The sequence below is a fragment of the Nerophis ophidion genome, linkage group LG11, assembly GCF_033978795.1.
Source record: "Nerophis ophidion isolate RoL-2023_Sa linkage group LG11, RoL_Noph_v1.0, whole genome shotgun sequence".
NCBI classification, from domain to species: Eukaryota; Metazoa; Chordata; class Actinopteri; order Syngnathiformes; family Syngnathidae; genus Nerophis; species Nerophis ophidion.
The window spans coordinates 50,380,493-50,398,520 of NC_084621.1; the positions used below are offsets into that span (position 1 = coordinate 50,380,493).

General features: G+C 35.9%; 1 protein-coding gene across 3 annotated transcripts in view; it reads left to right on the top strand.

Moving 5' to 3' along the window:
- The window catches only part of LOC133562220 (A disintegrin and metalloproteinase with thrombospondin motifs 16), a 166,862-nt gene that overhangs the window by 132,331 nt on the left and 16,503 nt on the right, over positions 1 to 18,028 (top strand). For all 3 annotated transcript variants that reach the window (XM_061916195.1, XM_061916194.1, XM_061916196.1), the window contains 6 exons: positions 220 to 392; positions 4,921 to 5,051; positions 5,242 to 5,365; positions 6,999 to 7,243; positions 7,420 to 7,555; positions 11,285 to 11,411. In XM_061916195.1, coding sequence (XP_061772179.1) covers positions 220 to 392; positions 4,921 to 5,051; positions 5,242 to 5,365; positions 6,999 to 7,243; positions 7,420 to 7,555; positions 11,285 to 11,411 — 936 coding nt within the window. The remainder of the gene's footprint in view (positions 1 to 219; positions 393 to 4,920; positions 5,052 to 5,241; positions 5,366 to 6,998; positions 7,244 to 7,419; positions 7,556 to 11,284; positions 11,412 to 18,028) is intronic.

Sequence of the window (18,028 nt, forward strand, 5' to 3'; positions counted from 1 at the left end):
ATTAGCTACGTGACAGTGGCTTATAGAGTGATCACCTGCCTGCGGATATACACTGAGAACCCTTCACAAAATAGTATCTCCCAGTTCCATACAATACAAACACTTTTTTTCAGTACAAATATGGCCAACCTTTGAATTGACGATTGCAAATGCTCATCAGATGAAACTGACATGTTTTGTAACAATGTTGATGATCTAAAATTTGGATTTTTGTTGCAGACCTGCTTATGGAGGAAAGTTCTGTGAAGGCTCCTCCAGGTCATATAAGCTGTGCAATACTCAGGATTGTCCCCTGAATGCCGTTGATTACAGAACACAGCAATGTGCTGAGTTTAACAGTAAACAGTTCAGAGGATGGCACTACACCTGGAGTCCCTACACAAGAGTGGATGGTGAGACAACAATTTGAACACACATCTATGAATTAATAGTTTCCCAATTTCACCCATTTTCATCTTACCAATTGGGGGGTTATGGTTAGTGGTCAGAATTAGTGTTAAATTTCGGGGATTATATTCAATGCTGTCAATTTTGTGTAAACAGGTTGGTGTCACAGTGCACACAGCAATATCCATAGAGCCACAGATGAATGAAGAAGTTAAATTTAGCATTAGTGACCTTTGAGCATAATATTACTCTTCTGGATAAAATTCCCACAGGAAGTCCACTCCACATTTAATTCAATGTATCCAGAAGGAGATCCTATGATATTCCACATAATACTAATGTCCCAATACTCTGGTTCATACGTACGATACAGATTTGATCTGCTAAAGTTTGTGTGTAATAAAACATCTTCAAATTTGACAGCGCACACAAAGCTGATCTTCTAAGCTTGTGCCCTGAACAATGCGTCCCTTAAATCAGCAAATTCAATCAATCAATCAATCAATTCCTTTATTGTCATTGTTATAAATAACACTTAAGTCATACATGTCAATGAGATTTCGTTTGAGCTTTGTCCAGCAGCATAGAAACTGCACTGATGTGCAGGTTGACCACAGTTTACAGTTTAGCTTAGCATTTGTCTATGAGAACACATATAGAGGGACGTGGGGGGGTGGGAACAGTCAGATGTCTGATGGGTGTTGACGCTGCAGCAATGCAATGTCCAGAGCACAATTATTGAGGTGGTGAGGAGTGAGGTAATAAGATGGTCGGGGGAAGTAAAGGGGCATGCTGTTCATTTAGCAGTCTCACAGCCTGGGGATAAAGACTGTGAGACATTCTGGTGGTCCTGGCGCGAATCGATCTGTACCTCCTTCCAGAGGGTAGCAGGTTTAAGAGGCCATGTGCTGGATGGTATCTCTCCGGTCCAAAGGCAAAACCTAGTCACTCACTTCTAGCTGATTTTGAGAAAACAAAGGAAAACCAATCTATCTCGATGCTGTCTTACAAAGATCTACAAAGTCATCCAACGTATAGAGGTTTTCTTGAGCTTTCATTTTCTTGCCGATTGAGCCATGGATTGAATCTGCTCTCATGAACGTGTGCCCTTTCTCCAGATATTTTATTATAATCACGGGTGGGCCCCATTCTGCGTTTGCACATTGGGCAAGAGCCGTGTACAGCGTCCAGTTTTTATTTTGACCTCCACAGTTATCTGCCCAAAAGAGTATGCAAGGGGAAGAATCAGGAACAATACATTTAATGAAGGTGCTTGCAACGTCTTGGGCCAATCTTCCAAATATCCCCTCGTGCCATAATATCACATAATCAGGTTGACCTTCGGCCCCCGTTCGTGCAAATGTCTCATTAAAGACAATAAGGCGACTGACAAAGAAGCTCCGATTGGTCCCTTGAGATACTAGGTTTTTCTGTTGTATCTACGCGGTTATGTGGTATTTGCTAGGTCCTGCCATGCGCGTAACAGCTTACTTACGGAACAAATTACAATATCGCATACACTAATGTAAAGCATATCACCTAGGAACTCCAAAATTATTATCAGCTCAGTTTTGACCAAAATTGAGTTACTGGGTTTTGCCTTTGGGCGGGAGATCTGTCCTTCAGGATGTTGCGTACTCGCTTTAAGCAGCGAGCTGTGTACATGGCACTCATCTCTGGGAGTATAGTCCTTGTAATTTTCCCTGCTGTTTTAACCACTCGCTGGAGGGCCTGTTTGTTTGCTTTAGTGCAGCTAGCGAACCACACTAAAAAGCCGTAGGTGAGGTCCCTGCCGATGGCACAGTTGTAAAAGTTTACCATTGATATCTGCGGAATGTTTGCGCATTTTAGTTTCCTTAGAAAGAAAAGACGTTGTTGAGCCTTTCCGACTGTAGAAACAGTGTTAATGTCCCAGCATTGATCTTCTGTGATGGTCACCCCTAAAAATTGGAATTGTTTGACCCTTTCTATGAGATTGTTATTAGTTACAAGTGGAGGGTGTTCTTTCTGCCATTTCCTGCGGAAGTCTACAATTAGTTATTTGGTTTTGTTTGTGTTAAGAACCAAGTTGTTTTTAGCACACCATGAAGCCAGCAAAATTAGCGAAGTACATGCAAATAGAATCATTTGGCGATCACAATATAATTAATCAAGATTAAGAGTTTTTTGCAACTGCAATTTTGCATCTATATTTAGCACATTTGAAATGTGCGTGCAAGCTGGTATAGTTTGGTATAGTTTGCACATGGCTGTGACAAAGGAGGTGATCGCGCAGCAAGGACAGACAATGGACACAAAATCTTCCGTCCTATGTCCACCAGTTTTCCAAAAACGGTGTTACAATATAACGTTAGTTTTTCTAGTAATGACCAACCAAATAATTACTTTTATGTATGTGTGTGGATATTGGAACGGTTCAAATCGGATGAGAAATGCAGGATATGCATCCGATTGTATATTTCGAACTCAATGTCAATAGGGAGAAAATTACTGGAGATTCCGGGAAAACTGGGAATCCTGGGAAAAGGACAACATGTTTTGTGTTCGACGTATGTGAGGAGTGTGGGTTGATGGTTGAAAGGTCGGAATCAAGTAAAAAATGGCACAACAGTTTTAGAATTTGGGGCATTGTATAAATATGAATATATCCTTTCATTTGAATAGGAATTTCCTACAAATGTGGAAAAATGGGGATTTTTTAAACTGTAGGTAATTGTTTTAGATTATATGAATGGATTGGTGTTAGAATTTTTCAAAATGGTTAAAACATGTTAACATAGTAACAGTTCTGATTTAAATATGAATTTTGGAATTTCGGGAAAACAGGGCATTTGTACAAAAAGGAATATGTTAGTGTTGTTGTCCCAATTAAGAATAATCTTTTGAAGGTGGAATTGTCAAAAACAGTTGAAAAATGTAAATTGTGAAAACTTTCCTGGAAGAGGTGAAAATAGGGCTTTGGAAAATCAGGAATTCTGTGACTTATGGAGGTTAATTTGTGTCTTTAATAAAAATATATATTTTTTTGACACTGAATGTATATGTAACTTAATATTTTGCGTTTAAATTTTGTGGAATCAAATTATGCTGCCAATTTTGTTGAAAATGAATTCAGTGTATAAAAAAATCAGTGTATAAAAATTCAATGTGAAAAAATTCAATGTATGAAAATTCCCGGTAAAAAAATTCATTGTATAAAAATTCAGTGTAAAAACTTTAATGTATAAAAATTCTGTGTAAAAAAAATCAGTGTCAAAAAATTTGCTGGATCAAAATGCAAGACTCACTTCTGGTAAATTAGGACAGAAGCAATTGATCCTGTCTCAGAGCCAGCCGATGAGGTGTCAAATTTGAAGTCACGTGACATGGGTCTTGTAAAACAGCATAAAAAAAGCAGTTAACTGAGCTATCTTGGAATAATACTGCAAAATTACCATTTCAATACGGCCCGCTGGATATTTTCAAACTATAGAAGTGATTCCAATTGTTAACATTTTTGTGAAAAATAAAACGATTGACACATCGTTTCTCCGTACTGATATGCAGATGAACTGACTGTGATACACAATGTGACCAGTGGTGCTGGATAATGATGTTCAGGTAAACGTAACAAAGACATGTTTGGATGTTTTCATAGAGGGAGGAATACGTGTTTGAACGTAAGCTCATTGTGCACAGGACATAGTTCGGTCATTAATAGATAAACAACACACTCTGGTCACCATAGAACAGTGATATTATATCCTTTCGCCTTTATTTCTCGCCATGTTTGTTGCATAATTGTTGCTCTTGCTCAATTATAAAATATGTCGTTTAAGGAAGTGGTCTGTATTAGAATAGCAACGATCATATATTTTAAATATTCAATGTTTTATTGTTCATAGTTAGTATTGTAAATCCCATATTCTGCATTTTCATGTACATTCAAGTGTCTTTTTCAGTAAAAAACTAAACAGACCATCTCAAATAGGGAATTAATTTAGTTATTTTGCTGAATTATATGACAGTTAAAACCTCTGCCTTGTTTTTAATTAATGTTTCAGCCTACTACGCTACTGTATATTAATATTGGTCATTATGGTGGTAATTAAAGCGCGTAGTGTTTTTGAGGTGGTAGCTACTTGGTAAAAAAGTTTAAGAACCACTGGTTTGGATTGTACTTCGCCCCAAAAATTTGGTTTGCGCTGCATATTTCACAACAGACAAAACAACATAGGTTGAAACTGTAGGAGCATATGAGGTCATGAATGTGGAGTGAAATGAGTGTCACCTTGGACACAGCATGTAGTACGGGCAAAGACCTAATTTATATAGGGCACCAGTTTTGCACGTTATCAATTTCGCACATAATCTTCGTAAATCACCCGCAACACGCCCACTAATAGGACACACAATTTCAAAGTTTGCACACTGTTTAGCGCGTGGTATTTTGCTCTTAGTAGATCATGCCCCATATGTGTATAAAGTATTGAACATTATAATTATAAATTATCAAAACATGTCTTAAGAGCTCAATTTCTCTCCTCCATGCAGATCAAGATATATGCAAGCTTTACTGCTTTGCTGAAGGCTATGATTTCTTCTTTGCCCTTGCAAGCAAAGTCAAGGATGGGACACTTTGTTCACAGGACAGTTCTAATGTCTGCATTGATGGCCTTTGTGAGGTAATAAGGTTTTATTTTAAAATGTTAAGCACTTAAATTTGTCACAACATACTGTTTTTGCATGATTTGAATGTCCAACGGAAAGGCACTTGTCCGGTGAACTCAAGGCAGTTGTCCTTTTTAAGGAATGAAAATACACCGAAAAATGAAATAAAAGATGAAACGTGGAATTGACTATTTTGTCACACAGAGAGTGGGCTGTGACCGCGTGCTGGGCTCCACGGCTGGACTCGATGTTTGCGGCGTGTGTAAAGGGGACAACTCCACCTGCAAGACCTACAAAGGGCAATATGCGAAGCAGCATCATTCTAACCGTAGGTCACTTTTAGTACATGGACAAATATATTATTTATTTTTCAGAGCTGTAAAAATATTTTTCATCCGTCACATTTGTATGTGGTTTTTGGTTTTTATTGACCTCACGATTTTAAACAGACTTTAGTTAAGGTACTTTTTAGTGGAAAATTGCATACAAATATACATACTCGAGGCATTGCATACATAGAATAAATGCAACTTTATTTGACTATATGTAGCATGTAATAGCATCCAATTAATATTAAAAGTAGTAAATAAAAGGGGTGCTCAAAAAATCAATTTACATCCAAATCGCGATTTTTTGAATTTATTTAGATCCTAAATCGATTCATAATTTTCAAAGGATTAAAAAACGGTCAAATGATGATTTTTTTTTTCTACATTTCTAAATAGTTCTTTGCGGCCTACTTACCATCTAATGGTATTTTGTTTTTGTTTTTGGTCAAAAACCATATTAAAGCCGCTTTCTGACCATCTCTTTAGGATGCAACGATTTGTAGGTGGTCTTATTAACATGCCTCCCCTCCGTCATATTGTACTTTTTAACGCCTCCATATCGTGTCTACTGACAGATATGAAGTCAAATTACATGTTACTTTGTAAAAAAAAAAAGCCACAGCGGAGGATGCACGTGCATGTGCGAGAATGTCGGCCCCAGAATAAGATAGAGAAAAGGAAGGAACTTGTTGACTACTACGTCTGACTACAATGGTGGACTTGCACACACCTCTTCATGTAAAACTTTGCCAAACCTGTAAATATCTGCTGATATCACCAATGTGAAAAATGGCACGAATCAAGCAAATTCTAAATGGCTCGTTTGGAGGAAGTATGAATCAAGCTGGTTTGAATCAAAATTTCCGGGACGTGTTGAGATTGCAAATTACAAAAATAGGTACCAATACGTAAGACAAGTTGGTTTTGCATAACATTTCCCCTAAAAAACATAAACAAATATATATTTTTGTTTTGTTTTTAATAATACATTTTTGGATTAAAATGATGAACCAACTATTATTGAAATTACTATAATTATTGATACTGTTGCTTTTATTAAATGTTGGTTGTCCTTTTTTTGTATACTATTTAATAAGTATTGTACTTATGTCTTCTCAATTGCTTTGTACATTTATATCCAACTTATAGCTGGGATTGGGTTGGAGTTGGGGTTGCTCTATTTTATTTTATTAGATTGATTAACAGATTGTGAATTTTATAATTACAACTTTTTAAATATATCAATAAAAAAAAAACTTTTTCTTTTAGGTCAGCACTGTGCGCCTAAGTCGTACTTTAGCCGCCAAGAAGAGCTTTTGATGCCTGTAACCTGTTTTGAAAAAGTTTTATTATAATCAACATTCCAAATATTATATTATGAGGATTGTGTTGAATCGTGTATTGATTTTGAATCAAATCGTCACCTAAACAATCAGAATTTAATTGAATCGTGAGGTGCCAAATGGTTCCCACCTCCAACACAAAAAAAGGAAAAAAAAATAGGAAAAAAACGTTTCTCAATCTGTTTATTTTTCTTTTTATATTGCTGCAGTTCATATTATACTGTATGTTTACTGTATTTAATGTTGTCTATTCTACTGAAAGTATTTTTTTTTTTTTTTTTTTTATCAGAGTACTATGGTGTGGTCATCATCCCAGCAGGTGCTCGAAGTATACGGATTCTAGAACTGAATACGTCAAGTTCTTACTTGGCTGTTAGGGACACCCAGAGGCGTTACTTCTTGAATGGACATTGGACGGTGGACTGGCCAGGCAGACATCCTATTGCGGGAGCAATTTTTGAATATAAGAGACCTTACAACAGACCAGAAAGCCTCATATCAGTTGGCCCCACTAATGAGACGCTTGTCATAGAGGTACTTTTGCTTGGTTTGATATATCTCTGCAGGTTTTAATAAATTATAAGTACCTTTTTTTTTTTAACCAATTTTCAGTTGTTGTTTTTATGTTCTTATTTTATATTTAGTTTTACACTGCATACATTTTTTGTACTTTTATCCCATTGGTGTCACAAGATTTTACTATATTTCAGATACTGTTGCAAGGTGTGAACCCAGGGATACTTTGGGAATACACCCTCAATAAAGCCGATGATGGAAGGAATCAAATAAAACACAATTATACTTGGGCCGTCATACGCTCCAAGTGCTCAGCATCATGTGCCGGAGGTATGTTTACTAATCTTCACCCCCACAAACGTCTTAATATGTAGTTTAGAGCTCTAACTCAACTCATACATATATTGAGTTACAAGCTTTTTATTGTGCTTTCAATTTTGTGTATAAATTTAACTTACGAGCCTTCCCACCGCTAGTTGGTGTAACAATTGTCAGAATAAAATCCCTTAGATCCGGTAATTATCCGGTTTTACTCGCTAGCAAAAACTCGTAGTTAGAGATCAACATAATTTTGTACCCAACCCATTGGAACAGAGAACATTAGTGTGGAGGCGGGGAATTAAAATAAGAAGTGAATGATATTCATCAGTTTAATGACATTAATCAACAAAAACATAACCAGCTAAGCGATACAGTTCCAGTGTAGCACTAGTTTGCACTTTACAGAAGCATGGGCCAGTTTTTGTCCCAGCCAAGGATGTTAAAAATATCTAAATCTCGGACATTTATCAGAGAAAATATGGAAAATCTGCTAATGATGTATTTGACGGAGAAGCAGCTCGAAGGAGATACTCTAGACATCCGTTATCCTGAGTAAAAACGACCACGGTTCAGAGCGGCACTTCTCGAATGAGCTCCCTGTTCCGATACAGAGCACGGGTGAACTACGGCTGTAGCTAAGGAGGTAAATATGAAACAACATGAAACTAACTTCACTGTGAGCGGTATCCAAGGTAAATACTTTATAAAATGATTGTAATATTTGTAATACGTAAAAAAAAAAATCTTATTTAAAAGTTAGTTTTTCTTTCTGGTCAAATGCAACTACCGTGCAAACAAAGACAGTATGATGAAAAATAACCTACCAGCTCTAACTATTCATTTGAACTACGTAATGTGGGTTAAAGACGAAGAGGACAGTTTGGAGATGAAGGAACAATCGCAAAGTTCACTCCAGCTTCTGTGACCTCTAATAAGGTCTTTAACTGCAGCTTAATTGGAAAAGTCGCACTTCCTGTCATTACTCTGAGTCCATTAGCTGCTCTTGGTTGTCTTATTGTTTACAGACTTACCCAGAGCTCCACAGAGATTTGCACTAACAAGCAAGCACACACATGCATAGATTGACCACTGGCTTTTGTTCTGTAGTGGCCCACTTTTAAGATCACAGACTTACACACAGAGAGCCACATGTAAAGCATGCTATAATCACCTATGCCAAGTGATCTGTGGCAAAAGGTCACTGTGCAAAGATGTGTATGTGTGCCATGTGTTTATTAGCCATACTACACATTTCTCTTTGTGTGTTTGTGCATGTGCACGTGCTTGCTTTTGTGAATGTGAACAAAGCCCCCCAGTGTAGAGTTCCCATTAATTGACCCCAAAGGTTGAAGTTCCTCACCCTGGTCTGTTGCAGTCAATCCTAACCAGCTCCGCCTCTTTTTTTGTCCTGGTTGTAGACCACTGGATTGCGGCCTTTTGCTTTATTCAAGAGTGTGACTGACAAAACCTACGTTTACACTACAGGCGAACTATGCTCGAATCTGATTTATTCTAAATCGGATTTCTCCTCCTGACTGTTTACACTGCAAGTAAAATGTGGACTCCAGTATAAAGGCGTTCAGGCCCCAATGCAGCCTCGAATTCACTTGCATGCGGACTTCGATAAATACGACTACTACAAAATAAAATAAAAGTTGCCACACCTTAAAAAAAGTGTTTTTTATGTGAAAATAAATTGAAGTAATGTAATGTATGAATGTATATATATTAATATATATATATATATATATATATATATATATATATATATATATATATGTATGTATATATATGTATATATATATATATAAACATATATATATATATATATATATATATATATATATATATATATATATATATATATATATATATGTATATATATATATATATATACGTATATATATATAGACATATATATATATGTATGTGTTGGAGCCACTATGGATTGAACTTTTACAGTATCATGTTAGACCTACTCGACATCCATTGCTTTCGGTCCCCTAGAGGGGGGGGGGGGGGGGGTTGCCCACATTTGAGGTCCTCTCCAAGGTTCTCATAGTCATCATTGTCACTGGCGTCCCACTGGGTGTGAGTTTTCCTTGCCCCTATGTGGGTTCTTCCGAGGATGTCGTAGTCGTAGTGGTTTGTACAGTCCTTTGAGACCTTTGTGATTTAGGGCTATATAAATAAACATTGATTGATTGATTGATTGATGTATATATATATATATACATATATATATATATATATATATATATATATATATATATATATATATATATATATATATATATATATTCTTGGGAGGGTTCCAATCTTTTTATGGCTGTTAAGTAAGGGCAACAATGGATCTAAGTTAGCTTTATTTTTCAACTCACTTACATAAACAACTTACACAACGTACGTAACATGTATGCAAATATGCCACAGCATCAATTCCGGTCCTTCAACTGTTGCTATTTCTTTGGAATCAAAATATATAATCATATTTTACATATTGCTTATTATCTGCCCACTATTGTCAAGTAAAATTAAATCGTCAAAAAAAATATTTGCTCATCGAAAACGGATATTGTAATGAAGTATCCACTTCTACCTGGCGGACTGTATACTTCCCCATGCACACGAATGACGTAGCTCACCCAAAGCTGACGAAAATGTCACATAAGGGCTGCATTCAGGTCGATTCGTCGTTTAGACTGAAGTCGCATTTGAAAAGATCAGATTCCAATTGGATTCGAACTGCCTCCTGATGTGGCCTGAATCTGATGCGAAAAGATCAGATTTGAAGCATTTTGGAGCGTTTAGACCAGGGGTGTCGAACGTACGGCCCGCGGGCCGCATCAGGCCCCCGAACAGGTTTTATCCGGCCCGCCGGATGAGTTTGCTAAGTATAAAAATTAGCCTGAATTTTTTAATCAAATCAACAGTTCTAAATGTGTCCACTAGATGTCGCAATATAAATTATTTGTATCTTTGTAGATTATGCTACAAAATAATCCACAATATTTGCAGCAGTCGAATAAAATGAGCAAACTACATAAATAACATCCTGTAATTTGAATTTGACAATATTTTTTTATCTTGATAGATTGAAAATCAACACCAATGAGTTGACTGATGAACATTATCACGTAATTTATTCAGAAAGTATAAATTACAACAAATAAAGATTGAATACTATTAACTGCAACATGTAAGTGTAAAAAGAACATAATTTGTATATTTTCAGATTGTGCTTGTTCTATTTTTAACAAAGAAAACAATCTATAGTCGTCTTTATTTTTAGGTTATCGTGCCGTGATTTTACCCCTCCAGCCCACTTATGAGTAGATTTTTCTCCATGTGGCCCCCGATCTAAATTGAGTTTGACACCCCTGGTTTCGACTACTTGCTGTGCAGTGCAAACAGGGCCTCTCTGACCGGTATAGGACAAAAAGCAAACTAAGGATCAAGTTACAGACAAATCAAATCAATCAATATCAATACTGACATATCTTTAGTTAGAGAGGCAGGGCCGATTTTGTCGTTTCAGGAATGGCAATCTATTGTTTTGTACGGAGTAGAGGCTAATTATACCTTTGCGCTTATCATTTTCCAAATTGGACTTCGCTTTCCTGTTATACCTGTGATTTCATTTGACAGCATTCTAATATCGATGTTGGTAACTGCATCATTTTCATGTTGTGCAAGTTCATAGGACTACTTGATTATTGTTTATTATTCTTCACACAGGCCATATGGACACCAAGCCCGCATGTTACAAAAACATGCAAGTGCAAGTTAATACGTCATACTGTAATCCCAGATCAAGACCATCTACAGGTGTGATGCCCTGCAACACCCAACCATGCCCGGCTAGGTGAGTTTTTACATTATATGAGAAAATCGTGGAACATATGTTGTTTTGAAGGAGACAACACATTAAAAAAAATAGTTATTTTCTTTCAATCACACATTGACAATTGGCTCTGCATGATATCCATATCCAAACACAAGGCAGGTCAATATAAATTCAACAGGTGGAATGATAGTCATTTTTACCTTTATCCTCTCTCACAGTGACATCCACCCTTTATGTGATATTACAGTCATTAGTTAACCTTACAGTATGTCCATGTTGTCTTACTTCTCCCACACACATTTTAACTGCTTCTGTGTGATTGGCCTACAATAGCCACACATCTGCACAATAGGTGCACACAAGGTCAAAAAGAAATGTTTATTGGTTGAACAAATTCTTCCAGACGTCACACAACCTCCTCATTATAAAGATAATATGTCAAGCAGAGATTCTCCACCCTTTCCCAGTCCAGTAAAGCACATGTTGTACAATGACACAATCTTTCCTCTCACATAATATGAAAAAAAATAATTTGTAGTATAGCCAAAACATGCATGTGAAGAAAGGGAAATTTAACTGGATGTTTGTGGCTTCATCCATTTCTGTATGATACCTCACAAACTGTCAGGACTAGTATATTTGTTTTGAACACCAGAGTGAGGACGACGTCACAACCCAAACTCATAAGAAAACAAAAGTTCTATCAGGATTCAACGCAAACATTATTTTATGTTGGATATGATGTTAATGAAAGGATGAGGTTAAACAAAATCCACTGCTAGGTTGATTAGTTACAGACAATGCAAACTCTTGCGGTGTATTCATAAGACTCCCGGTTAATGCCCTTGTGTACCTACATTCCAACTGAAGAAGTTACTAACCTCGCAGACTGTGATGTTTTTGTGTGGATATAAAATGAAAAACAAAGCGAAAGAACACACATACCCAAACATTTACAACGATCTCATTTAAAGGGGTCATAGTATGTTTTTTTCTGCATTTAAATCACTTCCTTGTGGTTTACATTGCATGTTATGATGGTTCTTTGGTAAAAGTGTTGCATGATTATGTTTAGCATACCATCTTCGAGTTACTTTCTGACCACCTCTTCAGGATGCGCCATTTTGTGGGAAGTTTTATTTACGTGCCTCCACATTATCAGCCGTCTTGTAGTTTTTAGCACTTCCATTTGGAGTCTACTGACAGATATAAGTTCAAACTATATACTACTTTGTATTAGAAACGGCAACAGCGGAGGATGCATGTACATACGAGCCAGTCTGCCCCACAACAAGAAGATGGAGAAAAAAAGGAACATATTGACTACAGCGTCAGACTACAATGGCAGACTAGCGTGAAGCTCTTTGAGTAAAACTTTACCATATAGGGATATAGCCACGAACATCACCAATAGAAACACATCACAAGTACGTGAACATTCCAAACGGCTCATTTGGAGGAAGTATGAAGGAAAGCAAAATTGTTTAATTAATCTCACTGCGGTGCCTCCAGGGTTTGATTTCAAATTTTAAGGACTTATGCAGATAATAAATATACCAAAAGTAGGGACGCCAATAGGCAAGAAAAGATGGTTTTGCGTAAAAGGCGTTTTTTAAAGTGTATACTTTCATTACCGTTTTTCTCGGGCTCATCCAATCAATTAGTTATACCATATCTGAGTTACTGTGTAGAAATATGAGGAAACAACTACTACAAATGTGCTCTTCATTCACAAACTGTGTTACTAAAAAGATTATTTAGAATAATACAGAATGTTGTATATAGAGAAAATACAAACCCTTTATTTATTAAATCACAATTATTGAAATTCAACAATTTGGTGCTTTTGCAAACAGCTATAATGATGTATAAAGTAAACTATAACCTGTGCAACAATTCTTCTCAATAAAAGAGGAGGAATATAACCTCAGAGGAAATTCTAATTTAAAACATGTGTATGCTTGTACAACACTTAAAACCTTTAGTATGTAAGTCTCTGAATTCAATTATGGTATGGATTAACCAAATAAATAAAACAAAGCACCAATATGATTCATTTTAAGAGACTGTTGAAACTACAAGTGTTCACAAAGTACACAGAACAGGAATTACGATTAATATCTCGAACCCTTTTTTTTCTCCTTTTTTTTTTACTGAGACAAAGATTATTTATGTGTATGCCTACCACGGTATTATTTATTATTTATTTGTCTGTCTATCTGTGTTGGCCCTGCGATGAGGAGGGCGACTTGTCCAGGGTGTACCCTGCCTTCCGCCCATGTGCAGCTGAGATAGGCTCCAGCAACCCCTGCGACTCCCTAAGGGACAAGGGGTAAAAAATGGATGGACGGATGTTCACTGTTCTGTTACAGAGAACAAGGAAATTTGATAAAATTGCTATGGTGTGAAAAGGGGTAAGATTCAATAAGCTGTGCTGTAATGAAAAAACTGGAAATGTGTAATGCATTACATTGTATCGTATGCATGTTCGAAATAAATTGAAACTGAACTGAACTGAACTGAACTGAACAGTCAGGACGGATTGAGTGACCCTCAAACTGTCGGAAAATACAACGCTAAAGCAAGAATGAACGACAACAAAAAAGTGCACATTTCCTCCATAGAAAGTTAAAAAAAATGTCCATCAATGCCAATAGAGTCTCCTCACATGAAAATACGTTCACCGGCTGTTATGCGCATTTTGTCCAGCCAGAAAAAAGATGACTGGAACATAACACCTTTTTTTCATCAATATAGTGATACACTAGATGTGCAGTGGCTTGTACGATATTAAAATCATCGCATAGGAGTAGTCTCACAAATGAACACCTGCAAACCATCAATCCAAGAGTCCCAACAGCACAGAACCTTACCCCTAATATTAATAAAGTTGTTGCCAAGTACCAAGCTTAGACAAAAGTGCATAGAAGGAGATCTATTGGATTGTAAACACCAAATTGTGGCAGCTCTATAGTTATTTCAGAATAAATCTATTTAAAAATGTGATAAACTCAAAAATTGTGGAACCACTGAGATTGCAAACAAGCTCTTCTGGAGTGCTGAATGACCACTTATTTGTTCAAGAATCAAATGTTCTTTTCTATTGCTAGTAATTATAGAGTTTAGAACAAATTAATACAAAATGTCATGCACTGTATTGCACAATCTATTCATCAATATGCATGGTGCAAGAACAATAGTCCATATTTGACCATGCTTATTGTTTTATACAAATGTATAACTAACATTAGCAAAACTATTTTTTTTTGTTCTCATCTTACGAATATAACTGATGAGTGGGTCTGAAAGATAGGATGGTTTCGTCACTGTCTTTGGCATTTAATATGCACATTACATATGTGCATAAAGACACAACGTGACTGGCAAATATCCATACTTTTGTCAGTTTTTGCTCTGTACAGTATCATAAAGAGCCAGACTCCAGGAGAAAATCAGTGAATGACACACCTGGGATAACGTTAATGGGAAAATAACTTGAAGTTATGTTTATGATTAACATGTTTGGGAATATTGTTTTTCAAGACAGATGCATGACATTAAAAACAATTCTCAAAGTATTGCAAAATAGATTAATTACGGAAATAGTTGGTCATTAATTTATACAGTTTTTACTGTAAAATAGTTTGTGCAGCTGTGGTGTATGTGTTACTCCATTCATGCATGCCAACCTGTTTGTTTTGCACAAGGACTCTAACAGATATACAGTACAAGACATTTATGTTGAATCTTTTAACAGCTGTTGTTGAAGCATCAATTTCTATGGAGCCCAACTCGAAGTATTAAGTATTCCCATGTAGTCTTATTGCTGTGGTATGAAATATTAGCCAAATACAGTACTTGCTAATACAAGTAAACACAGTTGACACCATTGTCAACTGTGTTTATAGGTTTGGAGGGATTTAACTGAGAAACTCAACTAATGTTAATGGATATTTTCTGTAGATGTCTGGAAAGAGTCCTAAGCTACAATTGTATATCATGTTGTATCAAAAGTCAACCACTTTCAAAAGTGTGTTGGGACCTCGGATTTTGTAAATTAGTATGAGAATGAAATAGTAAATAATTTGACAATATTTAAACGGATTCATTTTTGGGACATTTTCCAAATAAATACATACTGTACTATAAAAACATGATATACACAAAGTGCAGACATGTTTTTAGGGTTTCTAGGTAAGGGAACTTTGTATATATTTATGAATAATAACCACCCCCCTAAATGTAAATGTAAATGGGTTATACCTGTATAGAGCTTTTCTACTTTAAAGGTACTCAACGCGCTTTAACACTATTTCCACATTCACACACACATTCACACACTGATGGCGGGAGCTGCCATGCAAGGCACTAACCATCTGTAGAATTCCGCAGGTTTTAGTTTCTAAAAGAAGCCTTGTGATTGTGATTGTTCAAGGCCAGATGAAAAAATCACAAGGCTTCTTTTAGAAACATGCGGAATTCTACAGAACTCAGCAAGCACATTTGGAACCTCAAAGATAATAATGTTGAATATTCAATAACAAGGCAAATTCTTGCATCCAGCACACCTTACGACAGTGGTAATAAAAGATGCAACCTATGCTTAAAAGAGAAACTGTTTATTATATACAACCCAGACCTGTCATCCCTCAACAAGCGCAGTGAAATTGTATCATTATGCTGTCACAGATGGAGATACCTCCTAGGTAACACATGAGCCAATCACAGCGCCCCTATGCTTGCCAGTACCTACCCGTTCTGTGCCCTATATAAACCATGGTATGTGAATGCTTCCATTAAAATCTCCTGATGTCATGAAACAGTTCTGTAGAGATAAAATAGTCTTGTGATTTTTTTTTCCACACATACATATATACATATTAATATATATACATATATATATATATATATATATATATATATATTTGTTAGGGGTGTGGGAAAAATCGATTCAAATACGAATCACGATTCTCACGTTGCGCGTTTCAAAATCGATTCTCATTTTTCAAAAAATATTTTTAATTTATTTATTTATTTATTTATTTTTTATCAATCCAACAAAACAATACACAGTAATACCATAACAATGCAATCCAATTCCAAAACCAAACTTGACCCAGCAACACTCAGATATATAATCGAATCGCGACCCTAAGAATTGATATTGAATCGAATCGTGGGACACCCAAAGTTTTGCGGCTCTTATATATATATATATATATATATATATATATATATATATATATATATATATATATGTATATATATATATATATATATATATATATATATATATATATATATATATGTATGTATATATATATATATATATATATATATATATGTATATATATATATATATATATATATATATATATATATATATATATATATATATATATATGTGTGTGTGTATACATGTATGTATATATATTGTCCTCTGTATCAATGTAGGTCTAAAATGTCCATTGCTCCGAGGCTTTTTGCATTCAGTGCTTTGGATCAAATTAGGAATAAATCACCCGTTTTGAATCAGGTTGTTATATCATGGTTTTACTTTATTGTTTTCTCTAACTCACACACGCTCTGACCATTGTTTAGTGTTTTGAAGAACCAAATGGCAGTTGTGTGCGTATATTTTCTAAATAGATTAAGTTGACTAGACGAAACATAAGTCATTTCCAACGATTATGTCTGCTATGGGGCATAAGTCCAAGTTCAGTCAAGGGTTTATATGAAGATCACAAGTGCAGTGTGTATTGAAAATGAAATAAAATGGAGGTTTGAAGTTCAAATTTAAATTGCGTTTTTGAGTGAAAAAGAGCACAAGTTGCTAACAATGCAATCTTTTTTTTGCATATTTAACTACAAGACTACTCTGACACGGATGTTATTTGCATCAGATGTGGGATTTATATAATGTAAATGCGAGCAAGGAGATTTGTATGGTGCTATAGTTAACTTGCAATTGCATTTTGTATGTCATGCTCTGGAATGTCAACCGAACTGAAACATGTCCCAGTGTCTGTATGTTCATGTGAAAAAAGTTCAAATCCATTCAACACCACTTTCTCAAGGTTTATTATCCCTGCTTGTGCATGAACTGTCAGTTCAGGCATATTACCAATGAAAATCTGCAAAATGTTTATCTGCTGTTGACGACAGTCCATCTCTGCATGGTCATTCTATTCTAAGGCCAACAGGTATTTCACTTCAAATTGTAAATTGAATGAAGGTGGGATTACATCATTGAAAAAGGGATCTGATGTCCCCTCACCTGCAGACAATGATATCATTCAGTCTTCCAGTGGGAAATACACACTGTGATACTAACACACACACACATATATAAGCAAGTATGGGGATTCCCATTCTGCAACCCACCTGATTGTTGCTCCCAGTAGGAATCTAGACTGTCATTGAGACCAGAGGCAAGTTTTATATACAGACAGTGTTAAAGTGACCTGGTGGTCTTCTATTTGTTTGCTTGTGGTTGTAACTAATACATTTTGTGACTGGACTTAATACTACTTTTCCTTTTACTCGTGACTCCAGCCATTTGCTTTTTAGGCTGTAATTAGGTAAAGCAACATAGCCATAAGCTATTGTAAATACAGCTGAGTGACTAAGAACTG